The sequence below is a fragment of the Capra hircus genome, chromosome 14, assembly GCF_001704415.2.
Source record: "Capra hircus breed San Clemente chromosome 14, ASM170441v1, whole genome shotgun sequence".
NCBI lineage: Eukaryota > Metazoa > Chordata > Mammalia > Artiodactyla > Bovidae > Capra > Capra hircus.
The window spans coordinates 24,293,908-24,316,319 of NC_030821.1; the positions used below are offsets into that span (position 1 = coordinate 24,293,908).

The window sequence follows — 22,412 nt, forward strand, 5'->3', positions numbered from 1 at the left end:
AATAAATAAGGGACTGTGATTTTGGTTTGTCAAAGTGCTTGGGTTTTGCATCAGCAGGAAGTTATCAAATTTTTATTACTGCCTTAATTTTCAAGTTAAGCTTTGTAGGAAAATACTCAGAATTTTGTTTTCCTTAAAAATGAGTAAATTTTTGTTTTGCTTAAAAATAAGTAGAACCTTTTTATTGATTGGATCCCAAACCAAATACCATTTATAATTTAGTGTATGAAGACTATTGTTTTAACCATATGAGAAAAGACCTTTTTTAAGCTATCCAAAAAGTTTCAAGCATTACTGCCTAATACAAAACCTTAAATAATATTCTAACAAAGGAAAATCTTAGTCAACCTTACTCTTATAAGACTCCTAGGTATTTTTTGGTGTAAGTATTTATGCATTATTTGTTAGAAAATGTATTGCCCATTGTTCTTTCTTTGGTAGTTTAGGATTATATCTTGCCTTATGAATGTTCATTTTATTTGTACTATAGTTGTAGGTGATTTAAATGAGACTGGATATATACTTAGACCCCAGAGTGACTTAGAAAGTTGCCCCCAGCAGCTTGCCACTCTCAATTGTGTAAAAATATTAAAATGATTTCTATTAGTAGTGCTTTAATTTGGCTGAGAGTACTTTGTTAAATCTTTTTATTTTTAAGTTGACGATTTCAAGTTTTTGTTTATGAAACATCACCACAGAAGGTTTTAGTCATCTGAAATGACTGGATTTGTTAAAATTCTGATCAGATTAGATTAGCCAGCTTTTTTTTTAAACCAAGAACAGTGATGCTATTCATATATTTTTAATTTGCAGTTTGAATTAACATTAATCATTAGTTTGCTAATACTATAATATAGGTCATTACAAATACAGGCAAAATGTGGATATTTTGAACTTTATAGGTCATTACAGTGTACATCACACATTTATTACAGTCACAGATTCATTTTCAACCTTATAGTAAGGTGTTACGTGATTTTGTGAGATATGAGAGCATGCTTCTCATTGGTCCTTAGCTCTGCACATTATTAGAGTTTATATATAATACTTCATTTAACCTTCACAATAAGTTGCAAAGTCAGTAGTATCACTTGGCATTTTAAAGGTGAGAAAATTCATATGGACTTATTACTGAACTAAGCTGTCCTGGGAGAACAGAGACAGCTCAACCCTAGCATATTCATTTCCTCACCAAGATGTCTTTGAGAGTTTTACAAGATGGTACAATATAGTATAATGTGTTTTGGTGTGTAGACAAGCTCAAGTCCCCATTTTCTAACTGTTTTCCTTGCTTTGGAGTAGAAATCCCAGAAGCTGTAGGGTAGGAGAAAGGCTTAAGAAAATTTGCCATTTGCAACAACATGGATGAACCTAGAGGGTATTATGCTTAAGTGAAAGTTAGAGAAAAACTGTATATCACTTGGATATGGAATCTAAAATGTAAAACAAAGTAGTTAATATGACAAAAAAGAAACCATTTTACAGATATAGAGAACAGGAAATACAGCTGATATTTTATAATTATAAATGGATTATAATCTATAAAAATTTTTGAATCACTGTTGTACACAGTGATTAATAAAGTCAAGCATGCTTCATCAGTATGGTTCTCAATTAACCCAGCTGGACAGAGATTTAACTTGATTCTGTATATTTTAGAGCATATTCTACCTATTAGTCCTATTAGTTCCAAAGATGGCATTTGCCAGTGTCTCTGTCCCCAGGGTGAACTTCTTTTGCTCCCTGCCTCTCCAGAACTCCAAAATCTGCAAGCAGATCTAACTCTGGCTCCTTTCAAATTACTGCTTCTGTCCCAAGTCTTTCAGAGTATGTGTGCTCTTTTAAGACTGAAGTCTTCTTTTTCCTACAACTCTCTGGGTCTCCTGAAAGGAAACCCCACTGGTCTTCAAAGTTAAACATTCTAGGGGCTCGATTTTTCTAGAAGAGGACACCCACGTTTGGGAACCTGGTGTGGGACTCAGACTCCTTTGGAGAGAACTTCTGCAGTTATATTATGGCAACCCACTCCAGTACTCTTGCCTAGAGAATCCCATGGACGGAGGAGCCTGGTGCAGGCTACTGTCCATGGGGTCGCAAAGAGTCAAACACGACTGAGCAATTTCACTTCACTTCACTTCTGCAATTATAGTTAGCCTTCTGTTTCTGGTTCACCTACCAAAGGTATGGTCTGGACTGTACCATGACTCCACCCCTCCTGCCCATCTTCATTATATCTTCAGTTGTTAAAGATCTTTTCTGGTAGGTTCCAGTCTGTTTCACTGATAGTTGTTCTGTGAATAATTCTGATTTTCCTGTGCTTGTATGCTCAGCGTCTTTCTACTCAGCTACCTTGCTATCTTATTTTTAAAGGCTGTCGCAGAGTTTATTCTGATGTATAACGTAAATTTAATAATTTACTTAAAGCTGTTTATATATTTAATATACCCATATATGCTGTCTTTTTTGTGTTTGTCAATAAACTGTAATTGACATGAAGATTTATAAGCTCATTTTATAAGGGTGTAAGCTTAATCACATTAAAGTCACAAAATATTAAATATTTTTTATATTTGTTTAATATTTAAAATATTAAATATCACTTTTCTCTGTATCAATTCTTTACTAGATTTTGTCATTTTCCCTTTTTTTGTTGTTTCCTAGGCCCTCATATATGACAAGATGAATTTCTTTTTTATATTTTAGGATTTTGTTCTTGAAAACACATGATGAATTATTTACATCTGTGTAGATATTAACTCACAGCTAGAATTTTAAGAAAAACAATTTAAATGTAAAGCTCTTTCCAGTGACCTCAGCTGAAGAGTGATTATAATACTGATTTAAAAAAATTATTTATACTAACACTATAAACTTACCATGAGTTTTTAAAATTTAATCCTCAAACTGTAGAATATTGCTACTTTCACCTTCATTTTAACGAAACAGAGACATACAGTAGTCATATTGCAACCAGAAGTCGAGGCTGTGGTTTGAATCCATCCATTCTGTTCTGGCTCTAGGCTGTGCTCTCAAATTCTTTGCTGTGCTTGTTCTCAAAATCGTCAGAATATAACCAGGAGAAGGGGGTTGACATTTATTGTGTACATTTATTGTATCAGTTTCTACTTTATGTATATCTTATACATACTGTTATTTATTCCTCATAAAGTGCCTAAGGTATGATTATAATTTTCATTTGAAAAACCAGAAATAGATTAAATTTGATTGCTCAAGTTCACCCAACTAATATAATCAGCCTTCCTTACCTGCCACTTCTGCGTTCTATGGTTCTGTGTTTGCAGATTGAGCCAACCACAAATCAGCAGTATTTAGGAAAAAATTCCATAAAGTTCCAAAAAGCAAAACTCGAATTTGCCACATGCTGGCAACTATTTCCATAGCATTTATATTGTATTTACAACTATTTGCATATCATTTACATTATATTAGGTATTGTAAGTAATATACTGGAGAAGGAAATGGCAATCCACTGCAGTTTTCTTGCCTGGAGGACCCATGGACAGAAGAGTCTGGTGGGCTACAGTCCATGGGGTCACAACAAGTCGGAAATGACTGAAGCGATGTAGCATAGCACAGCACAGGTAATATATATAGTTGATTTAAAGTATATGAAAGAGATGTGCATCTGCTAAGTCGCTTCAGTCGTGTCCGACTCTGTGACCCCATAGATGGCAGCCCACTAGGCCCCTCCATCCCTGGGATTCTCCAGGCAAGAACACTGGAATGGGTTGCCATTTCCTTCTCCAACACATGAAAGTGAAAAGGGAAAATGAAGTGGCTCAGTCATGCCCTACTCTTGGCGACCCCATGGACTGCAGCCTACCAGGCTCCTCCATCCATGGCATTTTCCAGGCAAGAGTACTGGAGTGGGCATAGATATATGCAAATACTTAGTCATTTTCTGTAAGGGACCTGAGCATCCATAGATTTTGGTTTCAGTAACAATTTCTGGAACTGATCCCTTAGGCATATGTAGGAATGACTGTTAAAGAGAATCATAATTACAACAGAGGAGTTTCACAGCTAAACCCAGGATTCTTTCTGCTATACTGCATTTCCTACCTATAGTACATAGTCATGGGAAGTTTAACAAGTGGTTATATATGCCTTATTGTATAAACCATCTGCCCTCTGGTTATAACATAATTGAAACAAGGACATATACAGATATATTCAGTGTAAAATATTTTTCTTTATTTGACTTTAGTAGTTGAAAAGCATATTTATTAGTATATAAGTTGTGAGACCTAATGATAAAATGAGTCTCTTTGATCCCACTCATTCACTCACTATCCAGCTTAAGAACTAGAATGTTACCAATGAACCAGTATCATCCTGTGTGTTCTTTCTCATCTCATGTCACCTCCAGATTGTTAGCTACCTACCTGAATTTTGTTACCATTTCCCTGCTTTTCTTTAATTATTAGATTTTATTTTTTGGAGCAGTCAACGTTTATATAAAACTTGAATGGAAAGTACAGAGAGTTCCCATATACCCCCTTTCTCTCCAAACACAGTACCCGTATTATTCACATCTTGTATTAATGTGGTACATGTTATATTATATAAGCTAATATTATTATACATCATTACTCAAAGTCTGTAGTTTGCTTTGGGGTTCATTCTTTGTGTTACACCTTCTGTGGAATGACATGTATCTGCCATTATAGTTTTCATTGCCTTCAAAATACCCTGTGCTCTGTCTGTTCATATCTCCTTTGCTCCACCTGGAGACCAGGGAACCACTGATGTTTTTACTCTTTCTATAGTTTTGCCTTTTCCAGAGTATCATATGGTTGGAATCATACCATATGTAGGCTTTTCGTATTAGCTTCTTTCAATTAGTAAGATGAATTTAAGGCTCCTTCCTGTCTTTTCGTGGCTTGATAGCTCATTTCTTTTTAGTGGTGACTTTTAATATTGGGCTTCCCTTATGGATCAGCTGGTGAAGAATCAGCCTGTGATGTGGGAGACCTGGGTTCTATCCCTGGGTTGGAAAGATCCCTTGGAGAAGGGAAAGGCTACTCACTCCAGTGTTCTGGCCTGGAAAATTCCATGGACTATAAGCCATAGTATCGCCAAGAGTCAACATCACTGAGCGACTTTCACTTTAATATTCCATTGTCTTAACATACCATAGTTTGTTAATCTATTTACTTACTGAAGGACATTTTGGTCACTTGCAAGTTTTGACACTTAAAGAAAAGATTGTTATAAACATTTGTGTGCAGATATTATGTGGACATAAATTTTCAGCTCATTTAGGTAAATACCAGGGAGTATGATTGCTGGATTATATAATAAGTGTATTTTTAGTTTTGTAAGAAACAGCAAAATGGTTTTCCAAAGTGACTGTACTGTTTTGTCCTTTACCAACAATAAATGAGAGTTCCTACTTTTCCACATCATCACCAGCATTTAATGTTATCAATGCTTTCATCCTGAAGACATTTATAGTAGTATCCCATTGTTTCTTTAATTTGCGTTTCCCAGATGACATATAACATAGAGCATCTTTTCATAGTCTTGTTTGTCTGCTCAGATGTTTAGTTCATGTTTTTTTCTCTCATTGTTTTTAAGTTCTTCGAATATTTTGGATAACATATTTATCAGATATAAATCTTGCGAAGATTCTCTCCCAGTCTATGGATCATTTTTGTATTCTCTGGACAGTGTCTGTCACGAACCAGTTGTTTTTAGTTATAATGAAATCCAGCTTGCTTTTGTGTTATATCTAAAAAGGCATCCAAACCCAAGAGCACCTAGATATTTTTCTGTGTTACCTTCTAGTTATTTTATAGTTGTGCATTTTACATTTAGGTTAAAGATCCATTTTCAGTTAATTTTTGTGAAAAAGTATGAAGACTGTCCAGTTTAACTATTTTGCATGTGGATGTCCAATCGTTCCAGCACTCTTTGGTAAAGACCATTCTTCATTGTGTTATCTTTGCTTCTTTGTCAAAAATCAGTTGACTATACTTGCCTATATCTAGGGTCTGTATCTTCCATTCCATTGATCTGTTCTTTTGCCAATATCCAGTCTGGATTATAGTAAGTCTTGAAGTTGAGTAGTGTCAGTCCTTCAGTTTTCTTCTTTTCCTTCATTATTGTGTTGGCGTTGGGATCTTTCTACATAAACCTTAAATAATCAGTTGCGTATATCCACAGAATGACTGAATAGGATTTTATTGGAATTGTGTTTTCTATAAACAGAGTTGGGAAGAACTGATATTTTTTCTGTACTAAAATAAATAGTATTATTTTACATTTCAGTTTCCCATTACTCATTGCTGATATATAGAGAAGCAGTTGACTTTTCTATATTAACCTTATATCCAGCTAACCTGCTACAATTGCTTATTAATTCCATTGTTTTTTGTTGATTTTTTTAGAATTTTCTTTACAGGTAATCATGTCATGTGCTTAGAGTTTAATTCCATCCTTCCCACCTGTATACCTTTTATTTCCTTTTCAGTGTTTTACTGTGTTAGCTAGGTCTTCCTAGAATATTGAGTAAGAGTTGAAAAGTATTTTAATTGTAGGATTTTTTTAATTAGATGTTCTTTATCACGTTTAAGGAGTTGCTCTCTATTTCTAGGTTGCTGAGAGTTTTTATAATGCATGTGAGATTCTGACTAATGCTTTTTCTGCATCTATTTATGTGTAATGGATTATGATTTACTAAGGGGTTTGAAAGTTAATTTGAGACTAATTTCAGATCTACCATATATACTAGGAATCTGTATCTCTTTATTCATTTTGTTAGGGGGAAGTATATTTCTTTAGTTGCTGGAGGAGATAGATGGACCTAAGGCTGAGCAGCTGGAGTTTGTTCTTTATGGGCAGATATTCCAAGATGAAGACAACAGCAGGAAGAAGGAGAATCTGAGCCTTGCCCAGAATAAAGCTAATAAACCATATATTTCTCATTCTCAAAGTCAGAGACCTTCCTAACTACACATGCACAGAAGGCTCCTCGGAGGTCAAAAGGTGTGGGGGGCGGTGTCTCCCCATAGTACATGATGTCAGTCTACCCATAGGTCTCTTTGCGAGAATCCATCTTGTCTAAGAGATGTGTGAACACACATGGAAGGTCTGTGGGATAAGCCAGATACAGTTTCAGAACCAGGCAAAGCAAGGTGATTGGCCAAAGGAAGCCCAGAAGAGAATGCCCCTTATGACTGTTTAAACTACCATGAATGCAAGATGTGCTCCCTGAGTTCACTGATGTGAGTCTATTCATAACATACCCTTTTTCCTCCTAATAAACACTGTACTTGTTTCGATACATTTTGTCTCTCTGTGGGAGTTCATTTATATAGAGCCAGTGAGTCAAGGGCCTTGTCAGTGGCCACTGTGCTTGGTGGTCCAGTGGCTGGGATTCTGCGTTATCACTGCCACGACGTGACTTCAGTCTCTGGCCAGGGAACCGAAATACTGCTTCAAGCCAAGGCCATCTGAGATCATAGTCATTTGATTTCAAATCTTTCTTCTTTATTAGCTTACCTGCACTTTTGACAATGTTGTATATCTCCATTCATCACAGCATGAGTAAATATTTAAGGGTAAGGAGGTGATGAGTTTGTAAGTCTAAGAAAGTAATATAGTTTTAAAAAAAATTAGAAAAGTAGATTTGTGACATTAAAGAAACTATGACATTACCAGATATAATAAGCTTATAATGGCAATTTATGGTTCCCTCACTGTCAGTTCCTGTTCTAGATGATGTTGGTACATAGATTATAACTGATCCCTTTGTGAGCAAATTCAACTTTTTTGTCCTCCAGGAAGTGTGATTTATATGGTAAAAGAAGAGCTTTAAGTGTAAGATAAGCATTGAGTGGAAGAATAGAAAGAATGGAAAGGAATAGTTAAGTCATATAATTTGAAACCTCTTGTATAGAAAACTCCTGTAGACTGAATGCCATAGGAAAACAGAAGAAAAATATAACTGATCTTTAAATATTTTGCAGAAAGTTCTTTTTGTGCCTTACAAAAGGAAGCTGTGATTTTTAGTTTTTTACTTTTAGTACCTAATTTTTCTTTCATACTTACTGAAAATGCTGTTGTTCTTAATTGAACGATCTTTAATATTTTTAAATTTAAATTTCAGAGTAGGGAAACTGGGCCTCCCTGATAACTCAGTTGGTAAAGAATCTGCTTGCAATACAGGATACCTCTGTTCAATTCCTGGGTCGGGAAGATTGAAAACTGAAATGTTTTAATATCAAAAATAAAAACCAAACATAAATATGTATACTCTCCAGCATTATCCTCTGGTCCTTAGGTAAATAAATGATGGAAAATCATCAAGTAAAAGTAGTGTTAAACCCTGTTTATTCTGTGGTGGGCACTATATTCAGTCCTTCATGTGCATTTCATTTCTTCTTTTTATTTACACAGAAACCCTGTTTGGTATGTACTCTTATTGTTTTCATTCCTTTATGTACTCTTATTCTTTCCTTTGTCTTATTGTTTCCATTGAGAAAAATAGATAAAGGAGGAGGAAAACCTAGTTCTATCCGATTCCCCAGAAGTTGAGATCATAACCACTTAAGGTTTCTTTGTAAGTAAAGAGTCAGCTATCATATTGTATGTGTTCTTTGCTTTGCGAAAGTCAATCTAATAATGGCCAGAATGAGAAAATCTGTTCAGTTTCTTTTCCGTTTTTTTATTCTCATGTCTCTCATTGCTTTCACCAAGTTTACCTAGCTCTTTATAGAGGTGACTGATTCCTTTCAGTTGGCTAGAACAAGAACCTTTTTAAAAACCTAGTTTAGAAATCTAAACTCTTGTGGGTCAATTGGTTTAACTGCATTTTGTGGCCAGAACCTCTGCACATAACTGTTTGATCACAAGAGGAATTTGTCATAGCTCAGGAGTATTCAGCACATATTATAGCACGACCAGAGTTCACTGTGTTATGGTTACTGTTTTGTTAATTATGTCATGATCTGAAAAAGCTGTAGCTGTTGTGTCAGTCTGAGGAAACTTGTCTGTTTTCGTGGGCTTTTTGTAATGTTTATCTGTCATACATGGCTTTCAGGTTCAGCAGTGTGCAATAGACTGGTCTAGGCAACTATAGAAGATACAGAATTCCCTTTAGTAATTTAGAATGTAGGAAAGGCATTGAGTTTTAGTCACAGATAACTGCTACAGTACCAACTCTAAAGTAGTACCGTAGAGGAGAGGCAAAAACTTTCAGTTCAGGGTTATTTAGAAAGACTGAAGTAGACATGCCTGAGAATACAATTAGATATGCTTTTAAAAATCTAATGTTCTGTTTCTGGAGCTTATTTTTCTTATTGTCCTAGGTTTTAAAATGTGCTTCATATCTTTTTCTTGCTCTTCTGCTTCTTTATTATGATACAGACTGTATAGCTTGGGTATATGCTACCTTTGCCAAGAAGAAATTTTTCCAGCATTGCTGTTAGGATGTAATGCTTGAGTTAAACTGATTGGGAGAGTTGAAACTACCTTTTTTTTTTGTAAACTGCAACACAGTTAGATTTTAGATGTTATCTTTGATGTTGGCAAACATGTTATATTTCATATAGCATTTTTTTAATAAAGGACTGTGATGCTACCTAGTCAAATTTTGTCTACATGAAACAATCCATAAAATAAACCTTTTACATTGTGTACTAGTAGCAGTTAGTTGGATGTGGTAGTTAATAAGTTAAATATATTCGTGTGTATTTCACTGTAGATTAATATATAAATCTCTTGGATTTTCAGCATGGAGTGGGGAAAGAAATCCTAATTACAGTTCTCTTTCCCATTTAAACTTCTCCAGTTTTTATTTTATTTGGGCTGTTTTTCTCAACTGTCAGTGGAATTATTGTCTTCCTGTCTCCATATTCAGGTAGTGTCAGTGGCTGAGTATCACCGCAGGATCGATGCTCTAAATACTGAAGAACTGCGCACACTCTGCAGACGTCTCCAGGTGCCCCCTTCAGTAGTTTAAACCCCTTCAGAGATGGAATACTTCCTATTTTTAGTGTCTTTCATCAGAGCAAATCTCTTTTTTGAAGGATTTGTTTTGACTGCAGCACTAAAATGCCCCATCAGAAAATTCCTTTTTGTATTAATAAGAGTACAGTATTGCCTTCAAGAGCTATAGGGCTATCTTTTCTGGCATCTTTTCATTTATTAAAAATATTCAGAGGAATTTTCTGTTATTTTAGAACTGTTCTTAGTACTGTGTTTCTTAGATTGATGAGGAGTTTTCATTTAACATTGGAAGAATGTCTTGAGTTTGAGATTGAATCTTTACTAAACAGTATCTGAAAGATGTGGTACTATGGGGAAATGTTTAAAAGGTTAATGGATAGCAAGGTTCTCTTTAAGGCTATTTCAGTTGTATCAACCTTACATCAAATATCTTAATGAGATGAATTGTTTTTGTCCTTGAGATTTTCCTGGTTGGTATTAGAAATATTTTGGAGTAGTATTGATTAGGCACTAGAACTAGATGAATTGTTTAAAAACATGTGAAATAACCTTTGTGATTTTTCAGAAATAAGTATATATTTGAACTCATTTTTCAGTTTTGTGCATTATTGTGTGTTTTCCTCTTTCTTAATGAGATACGCTTTCCTGATTTTTTTTCTTTTAATGCTTCTCATGCTGCCTTAGATTTTTTTTTTAACCTTTCACATCATCAAAATAAGGGTAAAACATGATGTGAAAGAATTAATATAGTTCTCATCAAAAAGCAATACAGTTCTAGAACATGTATTGGTTGAAAATGTATGTTGTTAAGGGTTGCTAAGAAATCTGTTAAAGGAACAAAATAATTTAGCAAGATTTCATTCCTGTGTGGAATCACAATCGCCGAAAATTGCTGCATTTTAGTTATCTGCTCCAATAGAATTCTGTTTTCTGATTTAAAAGTTTCATCAGTAATACTTATGTTTTCATATATTTTACTTTCTAATATTATTGCATTTTATAGATTAACATGAAAAAGTGCCAATGTAATACATTCTAAAAGAATTTATTTTTATTTAATGAATATTTTTTTATCATTTTAAGATTATCAGTGACATCATTTTCATCAAACATATACATTCTTTTCAGTGCATCAAATTGTTCTAATTTAAAAAATAGGTTTGTGAACAAGTTTAAGTTTTAGATGTATTTTTTGGTTCAATTAGATTTAAAAAATTTGTGTTTGGAAAGTAAAAATTTTAAAGGCATTTTAAAAAATAACAGTAACTTTTCAAAGCATATAAATTCACATATACATGCACACCAATGAAGCATTATACTTTTTATTGTACTATTTTTTAAATTAAAATTAAAATTTTGGCACCCAGGAAGTTTTCTTAATTATTTTTGGCAAATTTTGTTTACCATGAAAAAAATAATCTCATAAAAATAATCTCTTTAAATAGCACAGAGAAAAAAGCAGGCTAGGTTGCTCACTTGTGCCCTTCAACAGAAGTATAGTTTGCATGCAATTTACCCTTTATACACAGAAATACAGGGTTTATCTTTCAATACCTGTCCTTATTCATATAGTGGATGAGGAAAATGTCTTCTTTAGCAGAAATCTCTTTCTACGTTAGACATGCCATTGTTATTAGATGGAGCATCTTTTGCCTTCTACAATCCTAAATTAAAGCTTTAGCCATCTTTTTCAAGGTATAAGATTTGATATCTCTCAAAAGGCTAAACATTTTAAAGGTTTGTTGCAGTTTTACCTTAATATATTGCTTCTGTCTGCTTCTTTAGATTACTACGAGGGAAGACGTAAATTCAAAGCAGACTACTCCAGTGAGAGCAGACCTGGAATCTGAATCTTTTCGACCAAACCTCAGTGATCCCAGTGATCTCTTGCTGCCAGATCAAATTGAAAAGGTATGATGTACCCACTTTTGTACATTTCTGATATGTGCCCATGAGAGTAAAATAGCTTCTTTTTAGTTGATTTAAAAACTGAAGAAGCAGAGTTATTGCTCCTATTCTTACTCTTCAATGAAGAAAAAGTAAACAAATTATAGCAATTAATGTAATGGAAGATATTAGGAGATTTGGGTAACCAGACATTAAAATAAACGGCAATAGTAATTTAGGTGAGACAGTATAATTGCCAGTTTTTAATTTCTTACTGTGCGCCAGTTACCTGCTTTGTACAGGTTATCTAATTTAGTTGTTGCAGCCCCTGTAGGAGTTGAATGCTCTTATTGTCACATTTTGTAAATGAAGAAACTTGGGTTTAGAGAGGTTTGAATAAATATTCAGAGCCATACAGCTGTAACATATTGAAGCTTGATTTCTAATTCTGAGAGTCTTACTCTATATTTAAGAGGTGTTAATAATCAAGGTAACAGTTCATCTGATATTTTTGTTAATTTGATACAGAGGATGCAAACAGTAAGGAATCCATGTTTCTTGCCTCTAATATATGTATTGTTTGATGTGATTCTTTGTCTAATGAACAATTAGTATTTATACCAAGAAATGTACAGACTTCAAGCATCTCTGTATCTTTCATAATGATAAATAATTTTAATTTTTACTGTTACTTTCATAGCCTACATTTTATAAAGTATTTAATTCCAACTGGCATTAATATTCTACAGATTGACAATAAGAAGCTATCAAGTATGTGTTAACAATTTATTTTTCAAAGCTTACCAAGCATCTTCCACCAAGAACAATCGGCTATCCATGGACTCTTGTTTATGGCACTGGGAAGCATGGCACAAGCTTGAAGACCCTTTATCGAACAATGACAGGTTTAGACACTCCAGTGCTGATGGTGATTAAAGACAGTGATGGTCAGGTATGAAAAGTAACAACATAGACACCTTACCTTTTAAGAGATGGAAGTAGCAGGAATTTTAGCATATTCTTTTGATAAAAAGCATTAGTATATTTTATTAAGTTTATTTGTTAATTATTGAGTGCTCTTGATATGCAAGGCAATGCTGAGTTCTGCAGAGGGATAGATATGAGCATGAATAATCAAATAAAGAGTTCCTACCTTCAAAGAATTACAGTCTGGTAGAAAAAAATATTAAAGTATGGGAGTATCTCTAATGCCAAGCAAAATATGCCTGGTATAGTGAGAACCTATAAAAAGTAAAAGAGGTGTTTGTATTGTTCATTTCTGTCTGAAGGAGATAAGAGTGAGGTTCAGGGAAATGGTGAAAATTGACAGTCTTGAACTGTGGAGAAAGTTTTGAAAGTTATAGATAATTGTGTGAGGATGAGACCAAGGACAAAGTCACAGATAAGCAAGAAAAACATTGGTTATCTCTGAAACAGTAGTTTCATAAACGGACAGAACAAATCTTTGGTGTCATCAGACCTGGTAGCTTCCTTTGGGGAGGTGGAGGTGGTCACATGGAGGAGGCACAAAGGGAGTTTCCGGAGTGCTGGTAATATCTCGTTTCTTAATATGAATGAAGGTTTAATGGGACTTTGCTTTGTGCTAATTCCATATCGAGCTGTATAATTATATTTTATACATATATATATTTACACACATACACATACCTTACAATAAGAAAATCTATTTAAAAATTAAGAGTATGAAAATAGAATATGAGGAGGTATAATGACTATAGAGATCATCAATCAAACTCTACATTCCCATTTCAAGATCTGAAACGTTAGACCTAGAGATTGACTTGTCCAGGCCTCTTATTCATTGTGTGTCTTGTACTGTGTAAGGCCAAGGCATTATAGTACTGAACAATTCAGACCCAAATTCTGTCCTCATGGAATTTACTGTGTAATGAAAAACTAGCATACCTTTTTAGTAGTAGAATGTTTACCTATGCTGGAGGGTTTTTGCCTTTTTAAGTTCTACAGCACCACAACAGCTGTGGTCTTTATTATACATATATTGTCATCCTGAAATGTGTCTACCACTTTTTGTCTTTTTTAATTGTTATAATGAACATTTTTCTAGATTTCAAAACTAGGAAAAATCTAGCATTTTCCCACTGAGAAACTGATATGTTTATACCTGCCAGTAATATGAGTTGCTTAACAACTGATCATGCTTCTCTATTTAAGTACAGATAGATAAAACTATGGTATATTTCCTTTTTTTTTTGTATTTTACTTAAACATATGTAATGGGCTAATGCTTAAAGGAACAAATTGATAGTTGTGTCATTGAACATGCTTTTTTTAATCCTTAGGTTTTTGGTGCATTAGCATCTGAGCCATTTAAAGTGAGTGATGGCTTTTATGGTACTGGAGAGACCTTTGTTTTTACATTCTGTCCAGAATTTGAGGTAAGGACAGTTATTCCAGTTATATTCAGTTTGTGAAGAGATGGTATCATGAATAGAACATTCAGTCTGGAGTTTTGCATACTTGGATTTGACTCTCAGTTTCTGCCTTTTACTGTTAACTTAGCACTTTTTTTTTCCCCTTACCATTTTCACCTTCAACTTTCCTATGGATAGAATGGGAATCATAAAATGTAACAGGGTTGTTTGAAAATTGAATGAGAACCATATATGTGTAACACTTGATGTGGTACCAGACACACACTGTGGGCCCAGTAAGAAGTATACATCATAATTACTATTTTGTTTATGAATTGTCATTGTAAAATTTCTAGAAACCTTAACTTACTAAATAAGTTTTAATAATGAAAGTCAGTCTTAAAAACTTAAAAAATAAGTCATTTGGGTTTAAATCAAAAGTGATTACTTGATTTTTTTTTATTGTGACTTGACTAAAGTAGATACTTTCTAATGCCAATAAGATCTAAAATTTTTAAATGTACCTAAATTTTAGTGAATGTGCGACTCTGTTCGAAGCATCGAGTGCAGTCTTAGTGTCTCTAATAGTCTGGTGCAGCATGTCAGACAGTTCCTAGGAGATAAAATTTTAATCTTGAAAATAGGAACCAACATAGTTGCTTAAAAAAACAAAAAACAGTTGTCTTTAGGTACAGCTTCTGGTTAATCTGATGAGCCACTTAAACCCAATTTTGTTAGGAGAGTTTTTATTGTGTTACCAAATTCTATTTTGTTCATGCCTTCCTGGTGGCTCAGTTAGTAAGGAATCTGCCTGCAATGCCAGGAGACCTGGATTCAATCCCTGGGTTGGGAAGATCCCCTGGAGGAGGGCATGGCAACCCATTCCAGTCTTCTTACCTGGAGAATCCCCATGGACAGAGGAGCCTGACGAGCTGCAGTCCACGTGTATGCAAAGAGTTGGACGCTACTGAGTGACTAAGCACAGCTTATAGAAAGTGAAAGTCTCAGTTGTGTCCGACTCTTTATGACCCCATGGACTATACAGTCCATTGAATTCTCCAGGCCAGAATACTGGAACGGGTGGCCTTTCCTTTCTCCAGGGGATCTTCCCAACCCAGGGATCGAACCCAAGTCTCCCGCATTGCAGGCAGATTCTTTACCAGCTGAGCCACCAGGGAGGCATGAACAAAATATAATTTGGTAGCACAAGAAAAACTCTCTTAACAAACTTGGGTTTAAGTGCTCGCTAGATTAACCAGTGCTTTCCATTCCTTCCATAAAACATGTCAGCTGATGCTTACAGCTAGCTGAAAGCTTGTAGTTGTTACAGATTTTGGAAGTTTCAGTTGTGCTTGTTTTCAGTCCTTTTTGTGATACTGTTTCTACCTGTTAACTAACAATGCAATTAAACAAATGTTATGTATCTATGAAAAAGTGAGTGTTTAAGTTTATTGAGAACTATAATGAATACTTCGGAAAATGTTTATAAAGACGAGGTGCTGGAAATTGATGTCGTATTAATATCACGTTTAGATAGAACTTCCATGAAAGATTGAAAATATTTAATAATATTACTATAAAGTTTTTTGTTTTTTTTGGCTGCTCTGGGTCTTTGTTGCTGCACATGGACTTTCTCTGATTATGGAGAGTAGGGGCTACTCTCTAGTTGTGGGCTTCTCAGTGTGGTGGCTTCTGTTGTTGCAGAGTACAGGCTCTAGGGCCCGTGTGCTGCAGTAGTTGCAGCTCATGGGCTCTAGAGCACAGGTTTAGTAGTTGTGGCACATGGGCTTACTTGCCTGGCAGCATGTGGGATCTTTCTGGATTAAGGGTTGAACCCCTGTCTCCTGCATTGGCAAGAGGATTCTTAACCACTGGACCACCAGGGAAACCCAACATCCAGGAGTTTTTACCCTTGAATTTCTCAGATATTTTTATATTCATTGCTCTTTAAAGAAATTGAAACTGGAAGTCATAAGCATGTTACTCGTTTTTATGAGAATAATGATAGAGCAATGCATACCCAAAGAAAAGACCTTGGCCATATATCAAAATATTAAAATATTATCAAATTAATATATATTTATATTTGATGTCCCTGGAAGAGGGAACGGCTACCCACTCCAGTATTCTGGCCTGGAGAATTCCATGGACTGTATAATTCATGGGGTTGCAAAGAGTTGGGCAAAACTGAGCGACTTTTACTTCACTTAAATTTGATGTTAAAAATGGCATCTACTCAGTTTTTAGCTGATTTACTTTCTTTAACATTTCTCATTAACCATCGAATTCTTGATACCTGTGTAGTGAGGAAAATTTGTATATATGAAGAAATAGTAAGATTTGTGTATTTAAATTATGTTGCAGTTGAACACATGCCTTCAAATTTAGTCTTACAAATGCTAAAAGCAAAAGCACCACCCTTTCGGCCCAAACTTTTTCTGTTCTTTTTATTCTTCTTGCTGTCTATCTAGGCTTTATTAACTATTTGGGATTCAGGAAAGCTAACTATAGTAATCATTTTCATCTACATATTTAAAGGGTTTGTTTTTTTTTTTTTCATTTTTGTAGGTCTTTAAGTGGACAGGAGATAATATGTTTTTTATCAAAGGAGACATGGATTCACTAGCTTTTGGTGGTGGAGGGTAAGTCTCTTGAAAATTTGACTATGAGATTTTAAAAGAAACTTTAAGAATTCATTTGTGTTATGTTTAAATCAGCTATCTTTGAAAAGTTTTGACATTAGAATTCTAATTTATATTTTATGACTAATTTTTATACTATGACTAAGAAAGTATATATTTGCAGGAAAGTGCATAAGTGTAATATATGAAACCCTTGATAGAATATTTGTTTATTCATCTCAGAATGCTGTTTAGTTGATTCCCTTTCGATTAAAACCCATCTTCTAGAGTACAGTGACTCCTTGATATTTGACAGAGAAATATACTAATCTCTTTGAGCTTCTCAAATTTTCAAAAAATTATGATGATTTATTCTTTCTTTCAATTTATTGTTTTTAAAAAAGGTCTAAAATTTTTCATATTATTCTACCCTGGAGACTATTTGGATTGATATTTTAAACAATAGAAGTTTGTTTTCCTGTTAAAAATTTTAGTGATCCCACCGTCCCCCCTCCCCCTGCAAAGTTTTCAGGGCTTGTTTTCTTATTTATTTTGTTTTTAGCAGTATGAGTAATCAGCAGTTTGATTTGATTCGTTTAGCATAGCAAGCACTGCAGGCAACTTCGGTTTCTTATTCCGATGTTCCAGCTTCGTTTAGTCTGCATGGTGTTTGTAGATGGATGGCTCTACTGCCTCCTAGCCCAGACTCCTTAACTAGCAGATGTGATCTCCTTCATTTGTTACTTTGTGTCCTTCAAAATAAGACATAATACATACTAAATAATTCCCAAATTTATGTGTTATTTATTTCCTATATTTGAAGATATACATAATATAATTCATTCGGGTTACAGAATGTTATTAGCCTGAATATGCCTCATCCCAATTCTAACAAATTCTCTTAACAACTTCTCTGTAGATAGGTATTTGGAAGACATTATTTCAGTGATTAAAAATTAAGCATGGTTATTATAGCCTCTGAAGGACATAACTGGGTAACTAAAAACAATGTTGTTTTTAGTTATTGGAATCAGCTTATGGTGTTCATATGTTCCAGTTACATCTTTTTTGGTGGAGAGGGGCAGTCAGTCAGCCCTACTCCAAATGGTAGTCTTACATGTGATTCAGTTAGTTCTCCAGGAAAGCCTCACAAGCAAGTGGCTTATAATTTCAAACTGTTAAGCATGCCTTCAGTCTTTGAAAGTAATATACACAGTGTCATTAGATGTCAGCTGGAACTTGGTTTTGATGATATACCATGATTCCAGCAAGCTAAACTATAACCATTGGGTCATTTGATAACAAATGAAAACAAATTTACAGTCTTTGAAGGAGAGTACGGTCTCAGGAAATGGGAAGAAAGGACTTGATAGCCAGAATTCCAAACAGGAGCCCCAAAGAAATCAAAATCATGTAACAGACTGAATATAGGATTTAGAATCAGACCTGATTCAAATTCTCAGCTTCATCACACATTATGTGTGGGACCTTGAACAACAAAGTTTCCTCAGCTGTGAATTGGAGATTGAACCCTTAACACTAACCACACTTTTTATTTTAGATGATAGGGAGTTTTCATGTCTCTGAGAAACTCATATTAAATATGTTAAAATCAAACAGCAGAGAGACATTCATAATACCAGACAAAGAATAACAGAGTAGTGCCTGCCTCAAAAGCTAATTCTTTGTGAAATTAATTTTAGAGGGTTCATTATATTCCTTGCTCTGTATGTTCAGTGATTTTATAATGGGATGAACAAAAAAAAGTTGCCTTGTGCCAGTGTGGAAAGGAGTAGAGAACAGTTTGGAAAAAAGAATGAGTTTAGAGTTGTTGGATATTGAAATGTCTCATTAAATTAATATTTTATAGCCTCTGCAATAATTCTTTTATAACTTAGGGCATAAGTATTAAAAGACTCTTGTTAGAACTATTCTCTTCTCTACATTACAGGGGAGAATTTGCCCTATGGCTTGACGGAGATCTCTACCATGGAAGAAGCCATTCTTGTAAAACATTTGGGAATCATACACTTTCTAAGAAGGAAGATTTCTTTATCCAAGACATTGAAATCTGGGCTTTTGAATGAATATTATGCTCTCTGTCTTAGCAGGATAATGGCCCAAACCTGACATGGACAAACAAGCATTGTTTGGAAAGTTCAAGAAGCAATACAATGTAATATGTAGCTCGTGTTTTAAAATTAGTTCATATTACCATTTATTATAGCTATAATTTTGGAATTTATTTTTAAAATCATGTTTCTGTCCCAGACGTTTTTAGGTTTATACCATGGCATGGGTCCATGGAACATAACAGCTTAGGTTTTGTCAAAATTTTGGTAGCATTTTGATCATAGTGACCACCTCATCTATAATCCATGTTTTCTCAGTCTCCTAATAGGATGGTGCTCTTTTGTTGAACCTATTTTGGTTTTTTGTTTTTCAAACTATATTGATTGTTTTACTAAAGTAGTCTAACTTGAGATATCTAGGGAATGAATACATGATACTGCCATTATCTGTGAGGTTGGCACAAATGACTATTGGACATGCTCAACCTAGTTACTCTTAGGAAAAAACATGCCAAAACAACACGTACTTCATAGATCACTGAGTTCTAGTTTTAACTCACACTACTGCATTCTCTTTATTAATTTTGCCTGTAATCTCAATTTCATTTTAATAAAAATGAAATTTGAGGAGAATTCTTATTGTAATAGACCACAGTGCACATGGTCTTCAGGTTTGGGCATATGCTTTCATCATTGAATTGTCTGATGAAGAGTTATAAAATGACAAAGGAGAATGAGAACTTGATGATTCTACTGGATTTAATATATCAAGCAAGAAAATATCTATTTACATATTTGTAGCTTAGCAGGGCATTATCATAACTAAAAAAATATGAAACAGATGCATATTTCGTCAACATATTGTGTCAGGTAAACTGTTTTATAGTTCTATTGTTTTAGCCTTGTTGCACACCAACTTCCAAAATACAGATTCCTATTCAAAAGGAAAAAAAAAAAACCTTGTGATTTTTTTTTTAAGTGGCATATGTTATTACCATTAGCATTTGCTGTTACAAAAGGGCAATGATTATAGTAGAATATTGTAACTCAGTAGACTTGTTGAATATGCAGACTTACTGTCAAGTGACCTCAAAAAAAAAGAAAAGATAGAATATATCAGTAGTTCTTATCCTCTTTTGTAGGAAACCAATAATAAGCCATTATGGCAATAATTCATCAGTTAATTTCAAAGCTTCATGTTATGCAAAAAAAAAAAGAATCCTGCTGTTATACATGTGACAGTGACCCTGTGCTGAAATTTCAGCTATTCCAGATAAACATTGTATATTATCTTGTAAATTAATGTTTAAAGGTAGTTTTGTTCTTATAGAAAGTGTTGATTGCCAGGTTGCTTATAGCACTTTAAATTATTCTAAAAATGAAATTATAAGCCAAATATGTTGGCTTAAGTAGTTTTAGTTGTATAGTACTTAAATATATTTAGATCTTTTGAAAATTTAGATAATATCTAAAGAAAGCATAATGCTAATGAAAAAGAAAATCTGATATTCTATTTAATATGCTATTGCTGAATATGCATAGAAATGCAGGGCATCGTTTCTTTGTCTATGTAAAGCTCTCATTAAAAGTTACTAACAGTGTATAGATTAAATGTTTACAATATAGGGAACTGTAAATAAGTATATCAGTTTTCCTCCCTTTGGTCTTCCACAGCAGTATTATTGTCTTTGTGGAGTTGACTAATCATAGAAAAATCCTGTATTGGATTTCAGTTACAATAAGGTCATAGTGGTGTATACCAAATAAAATTAAATATATAAATATAAATTTGAATTTGTATTTATTGAATAATCAAGTTATTTTCTATTTAAGAAGTCTTTGATTAACCATACTACTGTCTTTTACATGTGAAAAATGGTTCTAGAAACTGTGGTGTTTGTGGTAATATTACTAATGATGGAGGGATGAATTTAAGTGGAGGGAACACCACAGTTTAGAAAATGGGGATGTAACAAGGTACTTGGCATGTGAGAAGCTCATGTAAACATGAGTGTTTGTTATTTTTAAATTATGTCACTCTTTTTCTTTTTTTAGTGGAGAGTGCCATAGCAAGGTAAGACTAATTTCATAAAGAGCTTTGTTTTTGTACAATGTCAAAAAATTTATTTATCTCACAGGAGCAGTTAAGAAAATTTGAGTAAAAGAATGACATGGTCAAATTTCCCCTTTAAAGAGATATCTGTAAAAGTTATTAGTAGAGAGAAAAATAGAGATAAGGAGACCAATAAACAAGCCTGTTGAGAAGTCAGGAGAAAAATTATGAGGGCTGAATACGAATAGTAGCGATGGTGATAAGAAAGGAGGCATGAATTTGAAAGAGACTGAGGAATTAGGGTTAACAAGATCTGGTTATTAGTTGGATGTCAGAAAAGGTTAAGGATTGCTTTCGGGTGTCTAATTTAGGAAGGGGGTACATTATTCATTGGGCTGGGTAATCTACAAAGAATAGAAACAGTCAGCAGATAGGGAAGTTAGGTGTGTTGTGAACCTTAGTATAATACAACATGAGAAACTAGACAGTAGACTGGGAGTGGGGATTATTATTCTGTTCTGATAGATTAAAAGTTTTAAATCAACATCATACAGGTAGTTGTTGAAGCCACAGTCTATGTATGAGATATCTTTGGAGATTATAGACTGAGTGAAAAGAAAATTATTGACATAAATTTTGGGGTATAGTAATATCAAGGGACAAGCTGAAGAAAAGGTTCTAAGCTTCCATCTCAAGCAGCTAAAAAAACAGCAACAAATTGAACCTAGTGGAAATAGAATGTAGGACAAAGTAAAGATATAAGTAAAAAAATTTAGAACAAGCATACAAAACAAAATCTCAGAATAGTAAAATTGTGACCCTCCAGCAAGATTAAGAAAAAGACAAATCACTGTTAAGAACAATTTAAATGGCAACATCATTGGGGCCATCAGGCCTTAAAAGGATAGGATATTGTGAAGAACTTTGCATCAATAAACCTGACAGTGTGGGTGAAATGGAAAAATGTTTTGGAAAATAATTTATTAAAACTGACCCTGTGAAGAAATACAATTTTTGTATTAAAGAAATTGAATCTCTTAATTTAAAAAAAAGTCCTTCCCACAGAAATCTCAAGCTTGTATGTATGTTTCTACTGGGTAATGCTTTTAAGTTTTTAAAGGAAAATAAAATGATCAGTTTTACATGAACTCTTCCAGGCTGCTAAGAAAAGAGAGAACTTCAGTCTCTTCCATGATCAGCTCTGTGGAAGCATAAGAAACATTTGATCAACTTCAGTCCCTGTTTATGATTTTTTTGAAAACTTAGCAAACTAGGGAAAAAATGATCTTCCTCAACCTGATGAAAAAGTTATCCTTGAAAAATGTACAGGAATCATTATCTGTAATGGTCAATTATTGAAAGTTTCCTCCCAGAAATAGGAAACCTGACAATAATAACTACTTTCACCACT

General features: G+C 34.0%; 1 protein-coding gene across 8 annotated transcripts in view; it reads left to right on the forward strand.

The window, feature by feature from the left end:
- The window catches only part of OXR1 (oxidation resistance 1), a 461,155-nt gene extending 440,419 nt beyond the window's left edge, over nucleotides 1–20,736 (forward strand). For 5 of the 8 annotated variants that reach the window (XM_005689166.3, XM_018058343.1, XM_018058340.1 and 2 more), the window contains 6 exons: nucleotides 9,887–9,967; nucleotides 11,761–11,886; nucleotides 12,662–12,814; nucleotides 14,184–14,279; nucleotides 16,824–16,897; nucleotides 18,828–20,736. In XM_005689166.3, coding sequence (XP_005689223.2) covers nucleotides 9,887–9,967; nucleotides 11,761–11,886; nucleotides 12,662–12,814; nucleotides 14,184–14,279; nucleotides 16,824–16,897; nucleotides 18,828–18,963 — 666 coding nt within the window. In that variant the 3' untranslated portion in view covers nucleotides 18,964–20,736. The remainder of the gene's footprint in view (nucleotides 1–9,886; nucleotides 9,968–11,760; nucleotides 11,887–12,661; nucleotides 12,815–14,183; nucleotides 14,280–16,823; nucleotides 16,898–18,827) is intronic. The other 3 variants (XM_018058341.1, XM_018058342.1, XM_018058346.1) reach the window with 1 other exon arrangement.